This window comes from Rhagoletis pomonella, unplaced genomic scaffold (genome assembly GCF_013731165.1).
Source record: "Rhagoletis pomonella isolate Grant_MI unplaced genomic scaffold, Rhpom_1.0 Rhpom_scaffold_00322, whole genome shotgun sequence".
In the NCBI taxonomy this organism is placed as follows: domain Eukaryota; kingdom Metazoa; phylum Arthropoda; class Insecta; order Diptera; family Tephritidae; genus Rhagoletis; species Rhagoletis pomonella.
This window is the reverse complement of record NW_023458876.1, coordinates 52,901-69,867: the sequence shown is the minus strand read 5'-3', so window position 1 is coordinate 69,867 and position 16,967 is coordinate 52,901. Positions and strand designations below refer to the sequence as shown.

The 16,967-nt window shown below is 35.4% G+C and overlaps 1 protein-coding gene across 1 annotated transcript; it reads right to left on the bottom strand.

Moving 5' to 3' along the window:
• Positions 1–661: 661 nt before the first annotated feature.
• Positions 662–16,425, bottom strand: LOC118750621 (probable phospholipid-transporting ATPase IF). Its single transcript, XM_036485357.1, has 11 exons — positions 16,202–16,425; positions 12,749–12,959; positions 8,135–8,260; positions 7,416–7,962; positions 6,912–7,326; positions 5,894–6,581; positions 5,664–5,805; positions 5,087–5,589; positions 4,194–5,007; positions 3,795–4,121; positions 662–1,673 (listed from the first exon to the last, which is right to left on the bottom strand). The coding sequence occupies exons 1-11, from the start codon at positions 16,340–16,342 to the stop codon at positions 1,463–1,465; spliced, it is 4,125 nt and encodes a 1,374-aa protein (XP_036341250.1). The 5' UTR covers positions 16,343–16,425; the 3' UTR covers positions 662–1,462.
• Positions 16,426–16,967: the final 542 nt, after the last annotated feature.

Below are 16,967 nucleotides of genomic sequence, written 5' to 3'. Positions count from 1 at the left end.
TAATGATATCCTTAAAAACACAGGTTTACTATATTTGACTCCTAGTTTTGCGTGTATATTGATTTTTTTGCGTGTGTGTAAAATTGACTGTCGCAGAATGTTGTACAAATTTATGTTGGAGTATCCACACACTTAGATACGTAAATACTTACAAACTTATGTAGATAGTAATTTCATGTGCATGCAATGTGTTGAATTTATAAAATTATTCTATTAAACTTACTATATTTATTAAAATGAAATTACTTAGATATTGTCATAAAATTTACGATCTTCGATTTGCGATTTATTATTCAATAGTGTAGTTATTATACTTAATAGAAACAATGCACTCGAAATAATTTTTGCTCAATTTCATTATTTATTCGTGTTCCAGTTAAGACACATACATATGTATTTCTAAAATTAATTTAATTAGTTAATAATGCAAAAATTAAAATAAATAAAAATGCGTTTTGCGTCGAAATTTCATTGTTTTTTATTTACAAATTTTTTTTTAAACTTTCGTTTTTTATGTACATGAAATTTAATTTAAAAAAAATATGTACATACTTATACAGAGGTCATGGCGTAAATTATCATACAATTTTTGTATGCAGAAAAAAATATTTCCTAGTTCTTAAAAATGCTACATTATCTACTATAGATATATTAACATAATTTATTTAAAAAATAAATTAATACTATATGTAAATCTTAGGCCTCTATATTTGGTGTCAAACTTAAATGCTATAGGTATAGGTCTTTACAATTATTGTGAATGCACTTTACAAAGTGTGAATAATACTATTTTAGTAAGATGCTAGGGTGGAGAAAACATTCGTCGCGATTTCCCTTAAGCTCTTTCCGTTTTTTTCGGAATTAAAGGCATGGTATAAAATCTCTAAACATGAGCTTTTAATGATCAGAGAGAGCTTTTTCCTTGTAGAAAGCTTTGAAAAACTTTTCACGAGGGATACATATAACAGTCACTACCAAAATATTTCTCGCGCTTAAGGCATTCTATAGTTTTCATGTATGTATAAAATATATAGAACACTTACAAACCTTCGTTCGGAATGGATAAAATCTAAATAAAGCTAAAAAAGCTCTGAAGAAGTTTGAAAGCTTATTCTCATAAAATCTATAGAAAGCTTAAAATTCTCTGCAGAATTTTGAAGGCTCATCCTCATAAGTCTATAGAAAGCTTTAAAATCTTCGTCTGCGACTGTAATAAAATCTAAAGAAAGTTAACAAAGTTCTGAAGAAGTTTGAACATTCATCCTCATTTAACTGCCGTGGATATTTTTAAATCTAAGTACTAAGTACACATCTGTATTTACTATACAGTATATATGTATACGTAAATACATATATGCGTATGAAAACATACATACAAACCATTCTTACGCTACAAAACAAATATAGTACATAACTTTTTTAAATCGATAACTCAGCAGCCTTGTGAAGGGTTTTTCCAAACTCATAAATGTGTCGTATTTATTTTTCGTTCCATTTTTAGACGACCTGCATTCGGATAAAAGCTGCGTTTCGGCAAATTAAAAGCTTTCGGTGTAACTCGTATTACGTAATCAGGCAGTAGGCATGCAATTACTGTGAGTATGGTAAAAAGCCATATAGGAAGAGAGCAAAGCAGCTTATTGTATGCCCAATAGATATCGGTATCATAGTCTCTGTAATAAAAAGAAAGAAAATTTGCAAAAATTAGTTACTATGATTGAACATTAATTTTTCAGTCTTAGACGTCTTAGTTTTGGGCGACATTATATAATCACTTAATTTTTACTGACTGGCTACCTTCATATCTACAGCGGCCTTACTAAAACATCTTTCTTTATACCTATTTGAAGAACACTCGATAGATGTTACAGTACTAACAGATTACCCCAACAAACTGATCTGTTTTGAGAACGAGTTTTCAATGAAAATACAAGAGAAGAATGAACGAAAAGAAAAACCCACGTCCTATACATGCGGTACTAAACTTACTCCTACCATAGGCAATGGGTATACAATAGGGTGGTCCAAAAAAAGTAAAGCCGGAAATTTAATGCTCTCACCCCCTAGGATTGTTCTATGTTTTTTTTATTTTAAAATCAAAATATATTTAGAGGTCGCTCAAAGCGCTCAAAGTTTCCCATGTATTTTGTATGGGGAAAAAAAGACTTTTCGTAGAAATGGCATAGAATCCACGAAAATCGAAATTTTTCAATCTGAAAGCTCTGCTTCTCTTCAGAAGACTTCAGAGAATAATACCCAATTGTTTATTTAAACATTTTTTAATTTTAAATATTTTTTAAGGGTCTCCGAAAAATCCCAAAAAAAATCAAATATACAAAAAGAAGCGTTAAAAATTATTATTAAAAAATAGTTAAAATTAAAAAATGTTTAAATAAACAATTGGGCTTTATTCTCTGAAGTCCTCTGAAGAGAAGCTGAGTTTTCAGATTGAAAAATTTTGATTTTCATGGATTCTATGCCATTTCTACGAAAAGTATTTTTTCCCCCATACAAAATACATGGGAAACTTTGAGCGCTTTGAGCGACCTCTAAATATATTTTGATTTTAAAATAAAAAAACAGGCGTATACTTTTTTCGGTATAGAACAATCCTAGGGGGAGAGAGCATTAAATTTCCGATTTTACTTTTCTCCCATACATTTTTGGACCACCCTAGTATACAATCTACATAGTTTTGGTCTCAGGCTACAAAAACATTCATTCAACTGTACCGTTGACGAACCGAACCAGTCAATTCTAGACAGGAGGCAGGAGTTTCACTATCCTGTAAGAAAAACAACCCTGCACCCTTGGGAAATTTGGCAGGCGTGGCGGAAAATTGAGCAAGGAGTAACTAGGAACCGCTTAAGCTTCTCCTCTGGACGACAAACTCTTTGAACTTGAGGCATATATCAAGGGTAGGTCAGACGAGACCGCTCTACACACTATTGTGAATGTGACATAGAATTCCCTTATACATAAAACTTTCACTATACGTAAGTTTTTCGACATGGAGGAGGCAGATCTCTAAATAAAGTGGGAGTCGAAACCGACCTTATTGACCTAATTGGTAATAAAAGGGACCTAGCGCGATTTCTTGGATCCTTGAAACCATAGTTAATACCCTAATGTTTTACTGTGCCCTTATACCTTGAAGGGGAAATTCACTATAGAAAACTTTCCGCTTTCATTGGAATCGGTAACATAACATAACGGTAAGGCTTGGGGCATTGGGTGCTTAAATAACTTTTGATTTGGACATCTTTCGCATCCTTACTTGGGATGAGTGGGAGGTATTTGGGAGGAAGCAAGGGCGGAAGTTCGGGAGAATGATCCTTTGCTCTGAGCTTAACCTAAATCTTACGATGTAAGGGCATCGAGCTCGCTCTGAGAGCGCTCAAAGTTATAAGGGGATGCCTAGCCTCTCTCTTTCAGTTGCGTCTGACTATTTTCTAGTCCCACTTTTATGGGCACCAGGCCGTAGTGATGACTACTCATGGGCAGGTATAGCTAAGCCTATAATAACCATCTTAACCTAAATTATCTAAACCTAACCTCTAGGGTATTCATAACGGAAAAAGAACTCCCAGCTCACTTTTAACGTTATAAAATATATCCGACTACCGACGAATTTATGTAGAAGGATCACGGTCACAAAAAACCTCTTATATGGTAAAACATATTCCTGCTGCGACGGTATAAACATTGCGAAATATTTAAATAAAATTTTCAGTGTTATCTCTTGATATAACGACGAGGCCACCTTGACTTTAATGAAACTCATATGTACTTACAGATCGATTACGTTATAGATCACAGTGGTTATCACAAACGATAGTATGGAACCCACAATCGATACTATGAACCAATAGCTCAGGTACTTGGAATCCAGCAGTAATTTTAAGTTGACCACAACCACAACGATTTGCATAAGCAGCGTACCAAAGCAAGAGAACTCTGCCGGTTGACCAACATTCAAAAGAACATTGTTTGTAGAAAACACATACTCGGTGAAGAAAAAGGTGATCAAGGTGTGATAGACGCCAAAAAATGACCAGACAAGGAAATACTGCCAGTGAAGACCCTTATTGTTTGTATTCTTTTTGTAGAGCTCGGGTTGCCTAACGTAAAAGGAGGGTTAGAAAAATTATTTAACTCAAAAATTAAAGAATCAAATACTCTGAGATACTTACGTCATAAGCATCTCTTCGCTGTACGGCTTCTCCGTAAGTGATATAAATAAAATCGGCAACGAGGTATAAATCACATTATATAGCGTCAAGAATAGAGAATCATATACCGAACCGGAAGAGAATAGTGAATAGAATTGAAATAGGAACATGATACCCATAAAGTATATATTCTTGTAGAAGAAGTAAAGCACCAGGTAGCACAAACGCGTCGTATGGTAATGCCCATGCACCAATATCAGGCGCTTCAGCATACAAAATTTTGCGAATGAAAAGTCTGCACAACGCGCCGCCTGTCGCCCTTCTTTGCCCATTATACCGAGCCCCACGTGCGCTTCCTGAATCATTGATACATCGTTTGCACCATCGCCCACCGCAGCTGTGGTATAGCCTTCCTTTGCAGTTCTAATCAGTGAGACCACTTCACTTTTTTGCAATGGACTCAGACGACAGCAGAGCACAGCCGTACATTTGATTGCAATATCACGGAAGACCTCAGGCGTCTCACTCAGCGCTATGCTGAGACTTTTGCCATCGATCAGCAGCGCACATGGCGCCCCAATGCCAAAGACAATTTCCCGGTCGAGCGCATTCAAATGCACCAACATATCCTCTTTCGATTGGCAATCGATAATGAAGTACTTAATGGCATCGGGCGGTATGTGACCGCAAGAGAGCGCAATATTGAGTGCCGTCTCCACCTTGTCGCCGGTAAGCACCCAAATTTTAATGCCAGCTTTTTGTAGAGAGATCAATGTATCGGCGACTTCATCTTGCAAAGCATCTTCAACGGCAGTAGAGCCCAGAAGCTCGAGATCTGGAAGCATATTCATTGTTTGCTTTAAAAATTCGCTAATAAATACATATCAGTTTTTGGCAAAAGTTTATATACTCACTGCACTCAATGTTTGCATATGTTTGCTCGAGCAACTCTTTTCTATTCTCCAACGAGCTGTTCGCTTCACTCAAACCAGCGACAAACTGTCGGTACTCATGATCACCAACGCGTCGGCGCGCCACCGCCAATGTACGCAAACCCTGACGTGCAAAATCGCTTATATGCGCGTCAGTACGCGATACAATCTCTGACTGAGTATTGGCACACAACGGAAATACATAACTTTCAGCACCTTTCGTGTAAATCCACTTCGTGCCATTTTCGTCCTTGACAATCACGCTCATACGCTTGCGATCCGAGGTAAATTCTAGCACATTTAGGCGGCTGAAATGCATTTCGTTGACCTTTCCAACGCTAAAGGGACGCGAATAATCCATGTGCGGTGGCACAACCTTTATGCGTAAGACATCATCATCATCGCCCATATAGACGAGACCCAGATTGGCACAAGCCTCGACGAGTGCCTTTTCATCCGGGCTGGACGCTTGGTAGTCGAGTGTGCTGTGAAAAAAGTTTGATGCAGAGGCTTTTAAAGAGTGACTATCAGATAAGATTCATATATGCGGTGAACTTACTGCACAACTTGCTCAATCTCGTGCTTACGTCGTTGTGACTCTGCGCGTATCAGAATGGTGGGCTGCCTTTGGAAGTTGGGCGCTGCGTAGGACTCACGCGACATAGTGCTTGCTGTACGGTAAAGTACACCACCTTGCTGCCCTAGAAGCATGTAAAAAGGATTTCACATACATGCTTAGCCTTAAACAAGAACAAAACGTTAAGTTTAAATTGCAATGAGCAAACTCACCTGGCTGCGTAATATATGCCGCCGGTGCGCCATAGGATTGCGATCGTTTGTGACCCGTCGCTATCGGAACAACGGAACCATCATCTGGCAAATCTATAGCTGATGTGGATCGTGTGAAAGGTAATGACGAGGGTCGTGAACCAGCAGGCACTAATAAGTTGGGCGCTGTTGACCGATTCACCATTTCAATCGTACATCCAACGCCCGTACCATTGGTCATTTGTATTGGTAACGACATAACTGGATGTATTCTCGACGTGGCACGCGTAAAATTCGGGCTACGCTTAACAATTAACGGACGCTTACGCTTCTCCACCTTATCGGTTTCGTCAAGTAACGGGTTTATATCAGAGGTAATGTTTGCGGCAATCGAGCCATTTGTGCCATTACTATTTATGGCGCTAATAGCATCATTGGAGTTGATGCTATTATGGGTCTGACCATTTGGATTATTTGTTATAGATGTTTCCAACACTTGTATATTATCGAAATTGACGCCACTCTGTTGACTAGAATTATGACTCTCTTCGGTGATGTCTGAAATTGAGTACATTTTGGCAAGCCCACTTCGGCCATTAGCTTCTTTGTCCGGTGTTTCAGCCTCTTTTGCTTGGTTGCTATCTGAGTCACCTGCTACTTGAACTGTGTGACAGATAGTCAGTGCTTGAAAGAAGTTCTTCTGATCTTTCTGGAAAAAAATAAGTTTACATTGGTAAGACTGTGCGGTCATTATAATAAATAAAGATTTAGGCGGAATTTTTTCAAAATTTTGTTTTTGACCCAGAAATGCACCTAGGTGCTCTAGGAATAACTAACTCTTTGCGGAATTCTTGTTTATGGCGCAGCAACGTGGTCGATAACGAACAAAGATTAGACGGCTTTTTTATAGTCCTATTCGCGTGACCGACGTATACCAAAGAATAATGAATTACCAACTGTGCGAGCTTCTCAACGAAATGGACGCAGCCCTAGATCTCTTACAGCGCAAGCGTTTACCTTAAAATTGGTTTATACTCACATTGAATTTATTGATATCGATCAGTGCGCCGGTCTCTTCCTCTAGCAAACGCGTCTTCTTAAAAACATATTTCCGTCCATTTATCGAACACTGTTGAAAAATCATTTCGTTCTTTGTTAATGTGCCAGTTTTATCCGAAAACAAAATGTCAATCTGACCCAATTCCTCATTCAAATTCGACGTATTAACTATGAAATGCTCATCGGTTGCCTCATCGTACAACTGCAGATCCCATTCCATGAAGAATCCGCCAATACCACGCTGTAACTCAATAGTCACATACAACGATATGGGTATCAAATAATTGAAGAGTATCAAAAAAGATAGGTAATCCTGTAGGAATTGTTTTATGCTGTAACCATCGGCAGCAGGGCCCAAATATGCCAGATTGGGAACTACATAAATCTCCTCATAACTGTTATAAAATAATGAAGTGCAAGTACAGAACAATATATGTATTTATCGATAATTCGCACTACCCCGCGCTTCTATGCGTCAACTTACCGCTTAAAGAAGTACATCATCGACACTATGCCAATCATCAAGACGAGCACCACAACCAAAAAACGATTAACATACACCTCACTAGAGGCACTTTTATTGCGCGTTAGTCTGCTATTCAGCTGCAGCTTGGTGGTCATGCCGGTGTACACGGCACACCCAATCACACATTCGGTATTCTTAACACGCGAGCCACGTAATAGCACATTATCAGCGGACAGTGGCAGTACGCGTCCCTCACTGCCGGCCAGCTCTATCTTACCATTGAAACTATATAGATCAGTCTTTGGACTCTCGCACTCGATGACGCCCAATTTGTGCAACTGGTTGATCTCGACTAGCGGCAGATCGCGCGGCACCAATAGCGTCTTCAAATTGGACTCACCATCCAAATTGGCTGTGGTTATGAAACATTTGCCATGTGGATCGGTGCTACGTAGCAACACCAAGTCGCAAGGCACATCACAATCGCGCTCCACCACCACCAAATCGCCCGGACAAACGTGCTGCGATTGGATGTCTGTCGCAACACCATTGCGTATGACTGTCACTGCAGAGAAAAAAAAAAAAAAAAAAAAAAAACAAAAACGTTTGAAATGCGCAATGAGTTTTGCAAATTATGATTTGAATTATAAAATTTAATTGTGCCAGATAATAAAACAATATTTTCGCACTGAATTTTTATACTGTTGTTTGTTTTCAACAGCAGCGCGGATAAGCACCTGGTGAGCGATTCACGACGTTGTCGGTTCTGTAGCGTAAGAAGTCTTCATAGCCCTGTTTAGCGGCTGTGACGGCAATTACAAAGGCCAGCGGCAGCAATGATGTCATCGGTGAGACGGGACTGTCTGGAATTAAAATGAAAATAAATTCAAGCATTTAAACTTACATAAATTAAGTTAAATTAAATTAAACTAAATCCAAATTGCATTTAATTAAATTAAATTAAATTTTATTGTATTAAATATAATTAATTTTCTGAATTACATTGCTTCACATCTCCGAAGGATCTTTGTTTTTCGGCTATTTCAAAATCAGTTTTTGTATTTATCTTGAATTTCATCTTCAAAAAAAAATTAGGTGATAACTTTTCAAATAAATTTTATCACTTTCCTCTGGTCATTCTGTATGACGGAAGACATTATTTCGCAAGCCCGTTCCGAAAATTCATTTGCGGGTTCAACAGCCGCAAACATGATTTATGCATATGTCTCTACATACATACATACATACATATCGTTGCCCGTATGCCAGAAACATGAATGTGTAAAAATTAAAATTTTGGGAAATCAAGTTTGAAAGTTTTTTTTTTTTACTAGACATTTACGCAATTTAAATTGCAAAATATGTGGTTTTCGTGTACGCATGGTATTCTGGGTTTTTGTATAACATAGAACATCCAAAGGTTAATCAAGTCAACTCCATGGCTCAAAACTGATATATTTGCACATTCATGCTTCTGACATAAGGGTGATGATATGTACATATGTATATGCGAATCTGCCACACTGATTATAAATCCACTTTTAATCACCTGCCAATACAATTATTGCAATGTAGAGTAAATTTACAGTTTATAGTTACTTCCATATTGCTGATGTCAATCAGTACAACTGAATGGGCAACAAACATACATTTTAGTATAGCATTTTATTATTTTTCACAGGTAATTTTCCTTTCTATAATTTTTGCTAATTGCTTGCATTGTGAAAGATATTAAAAAAATAAGAAGAAAGCGAGAAAACTTGTTCATAATAGTTGTTGTTTAGTAAATTAAATTGACCTTTTCTCATATGTACTCGTATCTCAGATATGGAATTCCCCGCTAATGGAGTATGCATACATACATACATACAGTCACTCACAGAATTATTTCGCATTGTATTTTTACGATATTCAAAATGTTTTTCATAGTAAATTTTTTCCAACAAAAACCATGTAAATCTAAAATTTGAAACTTTAGAAGAAATTGAGGCAAGTTCAGCAAACTTTCATCAAACTGTTTGATTCGATTTTCGACCGATATTTCCGGTGCATCGATGTATATTTTCGATGCATCTATGTTTTACCTTTTCCGACATCCCCAGTGAGTAGCTTAATACACATGCCGTTCTTCTTGAATAGCCACGTGGCCATCAAATCAATCAAAGCGGTAATGCTAAGGGCAACGTTACACAGGAATTCCTGGCTGCCCAAATTGAAATTAGCACCGTTTTCTGAGATGACGAAGAGATGGAAACAGTCGAGCACTTCTTCTGCAGTTACCCAGCTTTAGCTAAGAGCACACATTCACCCTAGACTCTTCTTTTTGTTTAGTTGAGTTGCAAACAGGACAGAGATCAATTCAACAGATACCTATGTAACTTCTACAAATAGTTTCTTAATCTGACGAGTCTGTACAGATGCTTCTTCTAATCTTAGTTACTCCTTAGGACGGTCAATTAGAGGCCGGTATCTCTACAGTGTGTGATGCCGGTCCTTAACAGTACAGAGTCAACAGCCCAATGAGAGTTAACTCCCTGCTGTGATAACCTCCCTAGGGACCCCAGTTTTTCAGTGCAATTTTAAACTTTGAACAGCTGGCTGACATTTCATTGGTTAATCTTAGTTTAAACCAGTCAGCTCGAGCATTTAAACTAAGTTTAAACTCCAGCTGTGCATTGAAAAACTGACTCTAAGTGATTAAATCATGCAACAAATTATGCTCAAACTGATATTTATTTATACTCAGTTTCTCTACTTTTCATTACGGACGTGCATTTATTTATTTTTTTTTGTCCAGAATTCTAAGCATCTAATCAATTACTACCACAATAATCAACAATCTGTAGAATATCGTCAGCGCGAACAAAAACAAACATGCAAACCATAATTCACAGTAATAAAATTTTAATTGATTGCGCATAAGAGTGTGACCATATAAATTCAATCAGTGAACTGAACTCCTAATACTACATATGTATGCATGTAATAGACAAATAGATGCAAAAAATACAAAATTATAAAAGGTAGAAGAGAAAACAAAGAACCAAACCAAGCTACTCAAATAAACAAATTAAACATTGCGTATGACGAGAAGTTAGTATGTCAGTGCTTGGGTTTAATTGTACTGCGATCCAAAAATGCACGACCCATCAACCAAGTGCCCGCTCCCATGTCACCATACATTTGACTGCATACATACATACATACATACGAGGTGAGGCTAAAAATTTTTGAGTCTAAGGTATTAAAATAGAGAGAAATGAATCGAAATTTTATTTGTATATAAAAGTTCCCTCTACTTCAATGCACTGCTTACATTTATCATAAAAGGCTTTTAGTCCAATGAAAAAAATTCGCCGTACTTCTCCTCGAAATGCTTGTCTACTGCCGCCTTTATTTCTTCTTCAGTCGAAAATCTTCGTCCTCGAAGGTTTTTCTTAAAATCGGAGAACAGGAAGTAATCGCTGGGGACCAGATCTAAACCGTGACTTGGCTTAGTTTTGTCAACACTGCGGCATAATAGTGAAAATAATACCTTCGTCTTCCCCTTATTCGGTGCTGTAACCGTCTAAGCGATTTTGGCCGGGTTCCATAAAGCACGCCAATCGTTTCTCTTCTGTGCCAACTGACGCCAATTCGAAATGCCAGGTAAAGCCAAATCCCTCCCCACTTGGTCTTTCCAACGCGGTGGGCCTCCCTTCTCTTCCTCTGCTACCACCAGCGTCGATGTCCATTGGAACAACATGGCTAAGCCAGCGGCGCCCTGTATTTTAATTCGATGCGCTATGTACATACCGTTGTAAAACTCATACAACTCAACGTTCCATCGTCTGCGGTAATCTTTCGCAAAATTTTTCTCTCGAACACTACAAAATCCGGCTCATCGAATTTTGTCAGAATAGATTCACAATGCCAAAAAACAGTGGGAACGGCAGTGTTTAGGCGCCCCGACCTGGGATCGTCTTCCAGCGACTCTACCATTTTTGAAAACGCAATTATGATAATGACTTGAAATTCGGTGTTTATATTACTAAACAAAACATTAATGACACCTTAAACGTACTCAAAACTTGTCAGCCTCCCCTCGTATGCATGTACATATGTATGTATGAATGTCTATCAATCAAAGAGTAGAAAACGAGGAATCAATGAAGAGAAAATGCAAAAAAAATAAATAAACAATCTAAAAATAATATACTTTAATTGTGCCACATTAATTTGAGCTGATGCCAGTAGTAGTTGCATTGAACTGCGAAAAAGCGTTGCGTTCAGTTTGCAAGCATTCACCGTTGTGTGCGAAGTGGCGCATGAAGGTGATGGTCAAGGTCCCGCAATCAATATACATATGTATGTATGTATGTATTTATGTATGGATTTGCATGCAAAAGAGGGTGCTGGGTGGTGCACAGTTTATCACTGCCGACACATTTACGCGCAACGAAAAATCGCTAATTGCTGTAACATGAAATTTTAGTTCGTTAGCAAATTTTCCTAAGGCAATCAAATCGATATTTTCACTTACTTGGGTTTCCTTTTGGAGTAGTGAAAATCAGAATTTTTTGCTTCCACTAAGTTTTATATATATGAAAGAAATCTCCACATTAGGCCAAACGATCAGGTTTCACATGCAAATACTCATTTTTAAGTGCGTGTTTCTCTAGCTTGGCTTTATCTCAAGAAATAAATATTGGAAAATATATGTACATAGAATTATATTCTTCATCAAAAACTGATTCATTAACAGTAGTAAAAAAAAAAACGGTTCGATTGGTTTGAAATTTCAATCCTACGTAAGCTACGACCTATTAGTGACTCGTATTGTCTTAATTTTGCAACTGCTAAAAACCCTTTTACGCGATGAAAACATTTTTTTTTTTTTTGTTTTTTGCACAGAAAAAGTAGTAATTTGACCCATTGTTTAATGGTTGGAAATTGCAAAGTTTTACAAAATACCCACAAATTATGATAGCAAAAGAAGTATAATGTCGAAATCTAGTTGTATTTTTGATTTATTTACATACTTGTTTACGTCAAATATTTCAAACTCCCTAAAAAGTCTAAAATTTAAATGCACTCGCGTGTTATTTCTGTTCCATTTTAATTTTATTTTTATTTTTTTTGTTTTGTTCATTCACAAACAGCGAGACAACTTGCTAATTACTTGTTATCAAAGCTTTTAGCACCTGTGCATAAATAAACATACAGAGACACGCGCACACAGCCAAACATACACACACACATTAGCACCCTTCAAAATTTCTAAAACTAATCGCAATTTATGTATAATCTCGACAATATTTATGAGTAACAGTCAAACAAAATACTTAATCGTACGCTTAAGTGTGTCTTACCAATCACTAGCGATATGACAGTCATAATGAGAAAATAGAAATTTGCTATTCGTCGAAATTGTTCGAGCAAATTTTGTGGCAGGAATGTTATTATTGTGTATTTGGTTGATTTAATGCGATTCAATTGTTGACGCCCCTTTTTCTTTTTCACCTCCTCATCGCCGCCGATTTTGATTTGTAGCCAATCATTGATTGTGCTAACGCGGGAACCCTAACCAAATGAAGAAATAGAGAGAAAAAAATAAACTTTAATAAAATCAAGTTAATATAAAAAACTTAAATTTAAAGTAAAAGTTATAAAAAAGCTTAATTTAAGCTAAATTAAACTATAAATAAATCGAAGGAAACCAACGAACTACAGTGTTATGCCTAAAGTGCCCATTCTTTCTGTATTCTTCGAGACTGTCCTTTTTTTGTTAGTCGTCCTGGTTATTTGTTTATTTTATACAGTACGAAAACTATGCTGAATGTATTTTAATGCCACCTTATTTCTTCTGACATGCGTATTTGTATACTTCGTATATAAATATTTGAGAAAAGACACTTAAAAAGAAAAATACCTTTTTTTTATAAAACAAAAAAACATTAACAAAAAATTTAAAACTGATTTTTAAAAATTTGGTGTCATTGTAAAGGCGATTAAACCTACTTTCTTCGGGTATGCATATTTCGTATATAAAAATTTGAAAAAAAAACACTTAAAAGCAAAAAATAACCATTTTTGTAAAAAAAATATAAACCAATTTTTAAAAAATTATTATCATTGTAAAGGATACCAGAAAACTAATACTTTCTTAAACCCTAATATTTCTATTTATATACACAAAAAAAAATTTAATTAAAAACAATTTTTCCCTCTATATAAACTTCTTTATTCACATCATTTCGGGTTGCTGTGCAGTAAAGCAATTAACATGCCAAATGTTTTTAATTTGAAGCAAGTATTCCAGATTTGTTTATTTCAATGTATGTACTTTGTTAATGGTATACTATATACATATGTTTATATGTACACAACAGCAAACCTTTTGTGTAGCAACTGCATTTGAATTAGTTCATTTGTAAACAAGGCCTAACGATTTAAAAAATATTTGTATTTGTTATTTGCAATTACTTGCTTTTGTATCTGATATCTACATACGTAGGTATGTACAAATTTAGCTTTCCGTAATCTAAATAAGTCCATTTCTTCAATATGATTAAATGATAAGTTAGATGTATGTAAATACTACAATTTCTTAACTTCCAGCTGTACAAGCTAAGACGCTTGATTCACGTCCCTAAATCATACCGATAATTTGACGAATCCAGACGCACGAAGGTCTTACTAAAAAAAGCCCCCTGGCCAACTTTCATAGTGAATAGCTGTTTTAACAGAAAAACTTGTCGAAATCGCCTAGTGAGCATGCACTAGCATGCTATTCGAGAGTTCAAGTCATCGGGCAAAGGATTTTTAAAATTTCATTAATTTATTTTTATTTTTGTCTTTTTTTAATTTAATTATCTTTTAATTTGTATACCTTATTTTTTTTTTTAATATGTATATGGGACGCTCCATGTCATATATCTAAAAATTGGCGCAGTACAAAAAACGTTCAAGGGCTAAAAATGTTTGTACACTTTTGCTCGTTGAATAGCAGTGTGGCGATTTTGGAAATTAAATATGGTGGCGTCAGTAGAAGTGATGCAATTCATCAAATTCACGAACCGACAAATAATATCATTAAAAAAAAATTACAAAACCTAAAAAATCAAATGAAGGGAGGTTTTTTAAACCATCTTAGGCTCACTGAATATATGTAGATTTGGTGTCGGATTTTAAAAATTCAAAATGGCGGATCCAAAAGGGAGGACGATTTTTTTTAGTTCAACATTTTTGCTCGAAACTTGAGATGCAGGGATTTTCAGGGTTGCTGAACTCAAATCTGGTGTCAGATTTTCAATCTTATCTTATCAATCAATTCTTAATCGCGAATCCACGGAATAGTTAAATTCGAACGTACGTACATGGCGTATGAGTTACTCAGATGAGATGAGAAAGTTGCTCATACGCCATGTACGTAGGTTCGATTTTAACAAATCGCCACACTGCTATTTATTAAAAGAACAAAAGTGTGCAAGCATTTTCAGCCCTTGAACGATGTTTTATATTGCGCCAATTTTTGATATAGCTCTGTTCCGATTGACATGGAGCGTCCCATATATATATTTGTTTTTATTTAATTTAATTTGCAGAAACATTTTTTTCTTCCTTTTCTTCATTAACTAATTTTTTTATTTAATTTTCTTTTAATTATTAGATGATATTTTTTTAAATAGAAATATTTAAATTTAATTTAATTTTTGGAAACGGATTTCATTTTTCGTTTTTTTTAATTTATTTTTCTTTTAATTTTTAGATTACATATATTACTTTGAAAATAACTTCTTTTTTTAAACACATTTAATTTTTTAGGAACTGATTTTATTTTTTAATTTATTTATTATTTAACTTTTTAGATTTTTTTCTTCATTTAATTTTTATAAACCTATTTTATACTTTTTTCTTTTTTTATAATTTTTTTTTTATTTACTTTAAACTTCGTTTATATTTCATTGTTTTAAAAAATATATTTATATGTTTTTTAAATTTTATTGTTCAAAATAGAAATATTTTAATTAAATTTAACTTATGGAAACCCATTTAATTTTTTTCCTTTTTTAAATTTTATTTTCTCTTACTTTTTATATTATTATATTATAAACCTTATTATATTTCTCGTTGTTTCCAATAAGTCAGTGCAACAGCATTTTGGCTTGCGGAATGATTCCAACTCAGAATGAAAGGCCTAGAAATATGACGGGAAATAATTTTGTAGAACATTTTAACCCAATAGCTTTGTCACGAAAGAGTCGTTTTGTCTCGTTTTTGAAAAGTCGGAATATAATGGCATTTTGTGAGATTTCTACATAAAAGTTGCTGCATATTTCAAGGGGAATATTCGAAATTTTTTCTCTGGTGACTCTTACGTCCTTGTATAAAGATTTTGTCTGCGAACGTACCTAATGAAATTTTTTTCGGCGAATAATTTTTAAAACATTTTAAACATCCTCTAGTGACCTTCCAAATATCATTTTATTCAGACTGCCCAAAAAAAAAGGGTTAAAAACTACCCTTTGATGAGAGAGATAATGTATTAAAATGTTCAACAAAACTATTTCTAGTGTAATTTTACTATACATGTGTACCTAAACTATGATTTCGAGGTCTTACTATATGGGTCTAGGTCTTTCATCAGTGAGCTTAAATCATTCCGCCTCAAGACAAAGGCTTCGAAATTGTTGAACAGTGTAAAATAATATAAACTGATGTTTTATTTGAAATTTACCTATACGTTATTTAATTTAAGTATTTTTTCATATATATAAATAATTAAATTTTAACTCATTGTCAGTCAATTAAATCACACGCACCTTATGCCATTTCCAGGACAGACTTTCTTTAACGAAAGGCTTTGTTTCACTCGCATTATGAGAAAGCGGAAATCCATAGGTTGCTGCATTGACGCGTCGATAGCCGCCAGCGATGTGATCATGTCGGCCGACAAAATTCATGATCCGCAAAAAATCCGACACAAAGCACAAAATATCACAGGACAAACACACAAGCAAAAGCGGAGCACACTCTTTGGTGCGCTTTGTTGCCATAAAAATAACTATATAGATGAACTTTATCTCATATTGCTATGTATGTATGTATTTCTCACTCAATATTTTCATTGAGGCAAAGTTTTTGAAATTATGTTTTTTTTGTGACTCGTTTGCACTCCGCACTCCAGAGCACAAAATCAAATTTCGCATGTAAACAGGATTTTTATTTCCGCAAAAAATTTCACTTTATTTTGTTGGCGCGTTATGCGTAGCATTTGTTGAATTTTATTTTTGACCAGCACTGTTTTCGAGTTGCCACACGTCGTATCATAAGCAACTGTGGCGATTAAACTCATTCAACTCGGCTGGCCGCATTCTATAACTGTTAAATGCGAAAAAGTGTTTGTTGTTATTTGAATTGCGCGTGCGCACTTCACTACTATCACGCGCAGACGTTAAACGGCATCTGAACTCAGCGCAGCGGTAAATTGGTTTTTTTTATTTTCCGCTACCAAAGCATTTGAATGTCTGAAAGCTCTCTTTGTTACGTATTTGCGAATTTCTAAGTTTTTTTTTTTAATTTATTTGT

Bases quoted from the DNA above. Each gene is read 5' to 3' on its own strand.
- LOC118750621 (XM_036485357.1), bottom strand. From the start codon at position 16,342: ATGAATTTTGTCGGCCGACATGATCACATCGCTGGCGGCTATCGACGC. The intron at 5,590-5,663 runs GTAAGTTCACCG...CTTTTTTCACAG, and splicing joins GAGATTGAGCAAGTTGTGCA to CACACTCGACTACCAAGCGT. The intron at 4,122-4,193 runs GTAAGTATCTCA...CTTTTACGTTAG, and splicing joins AGCGAAGAGATGCTTATGAC to GCAACCCGAGCTCTACAAAA.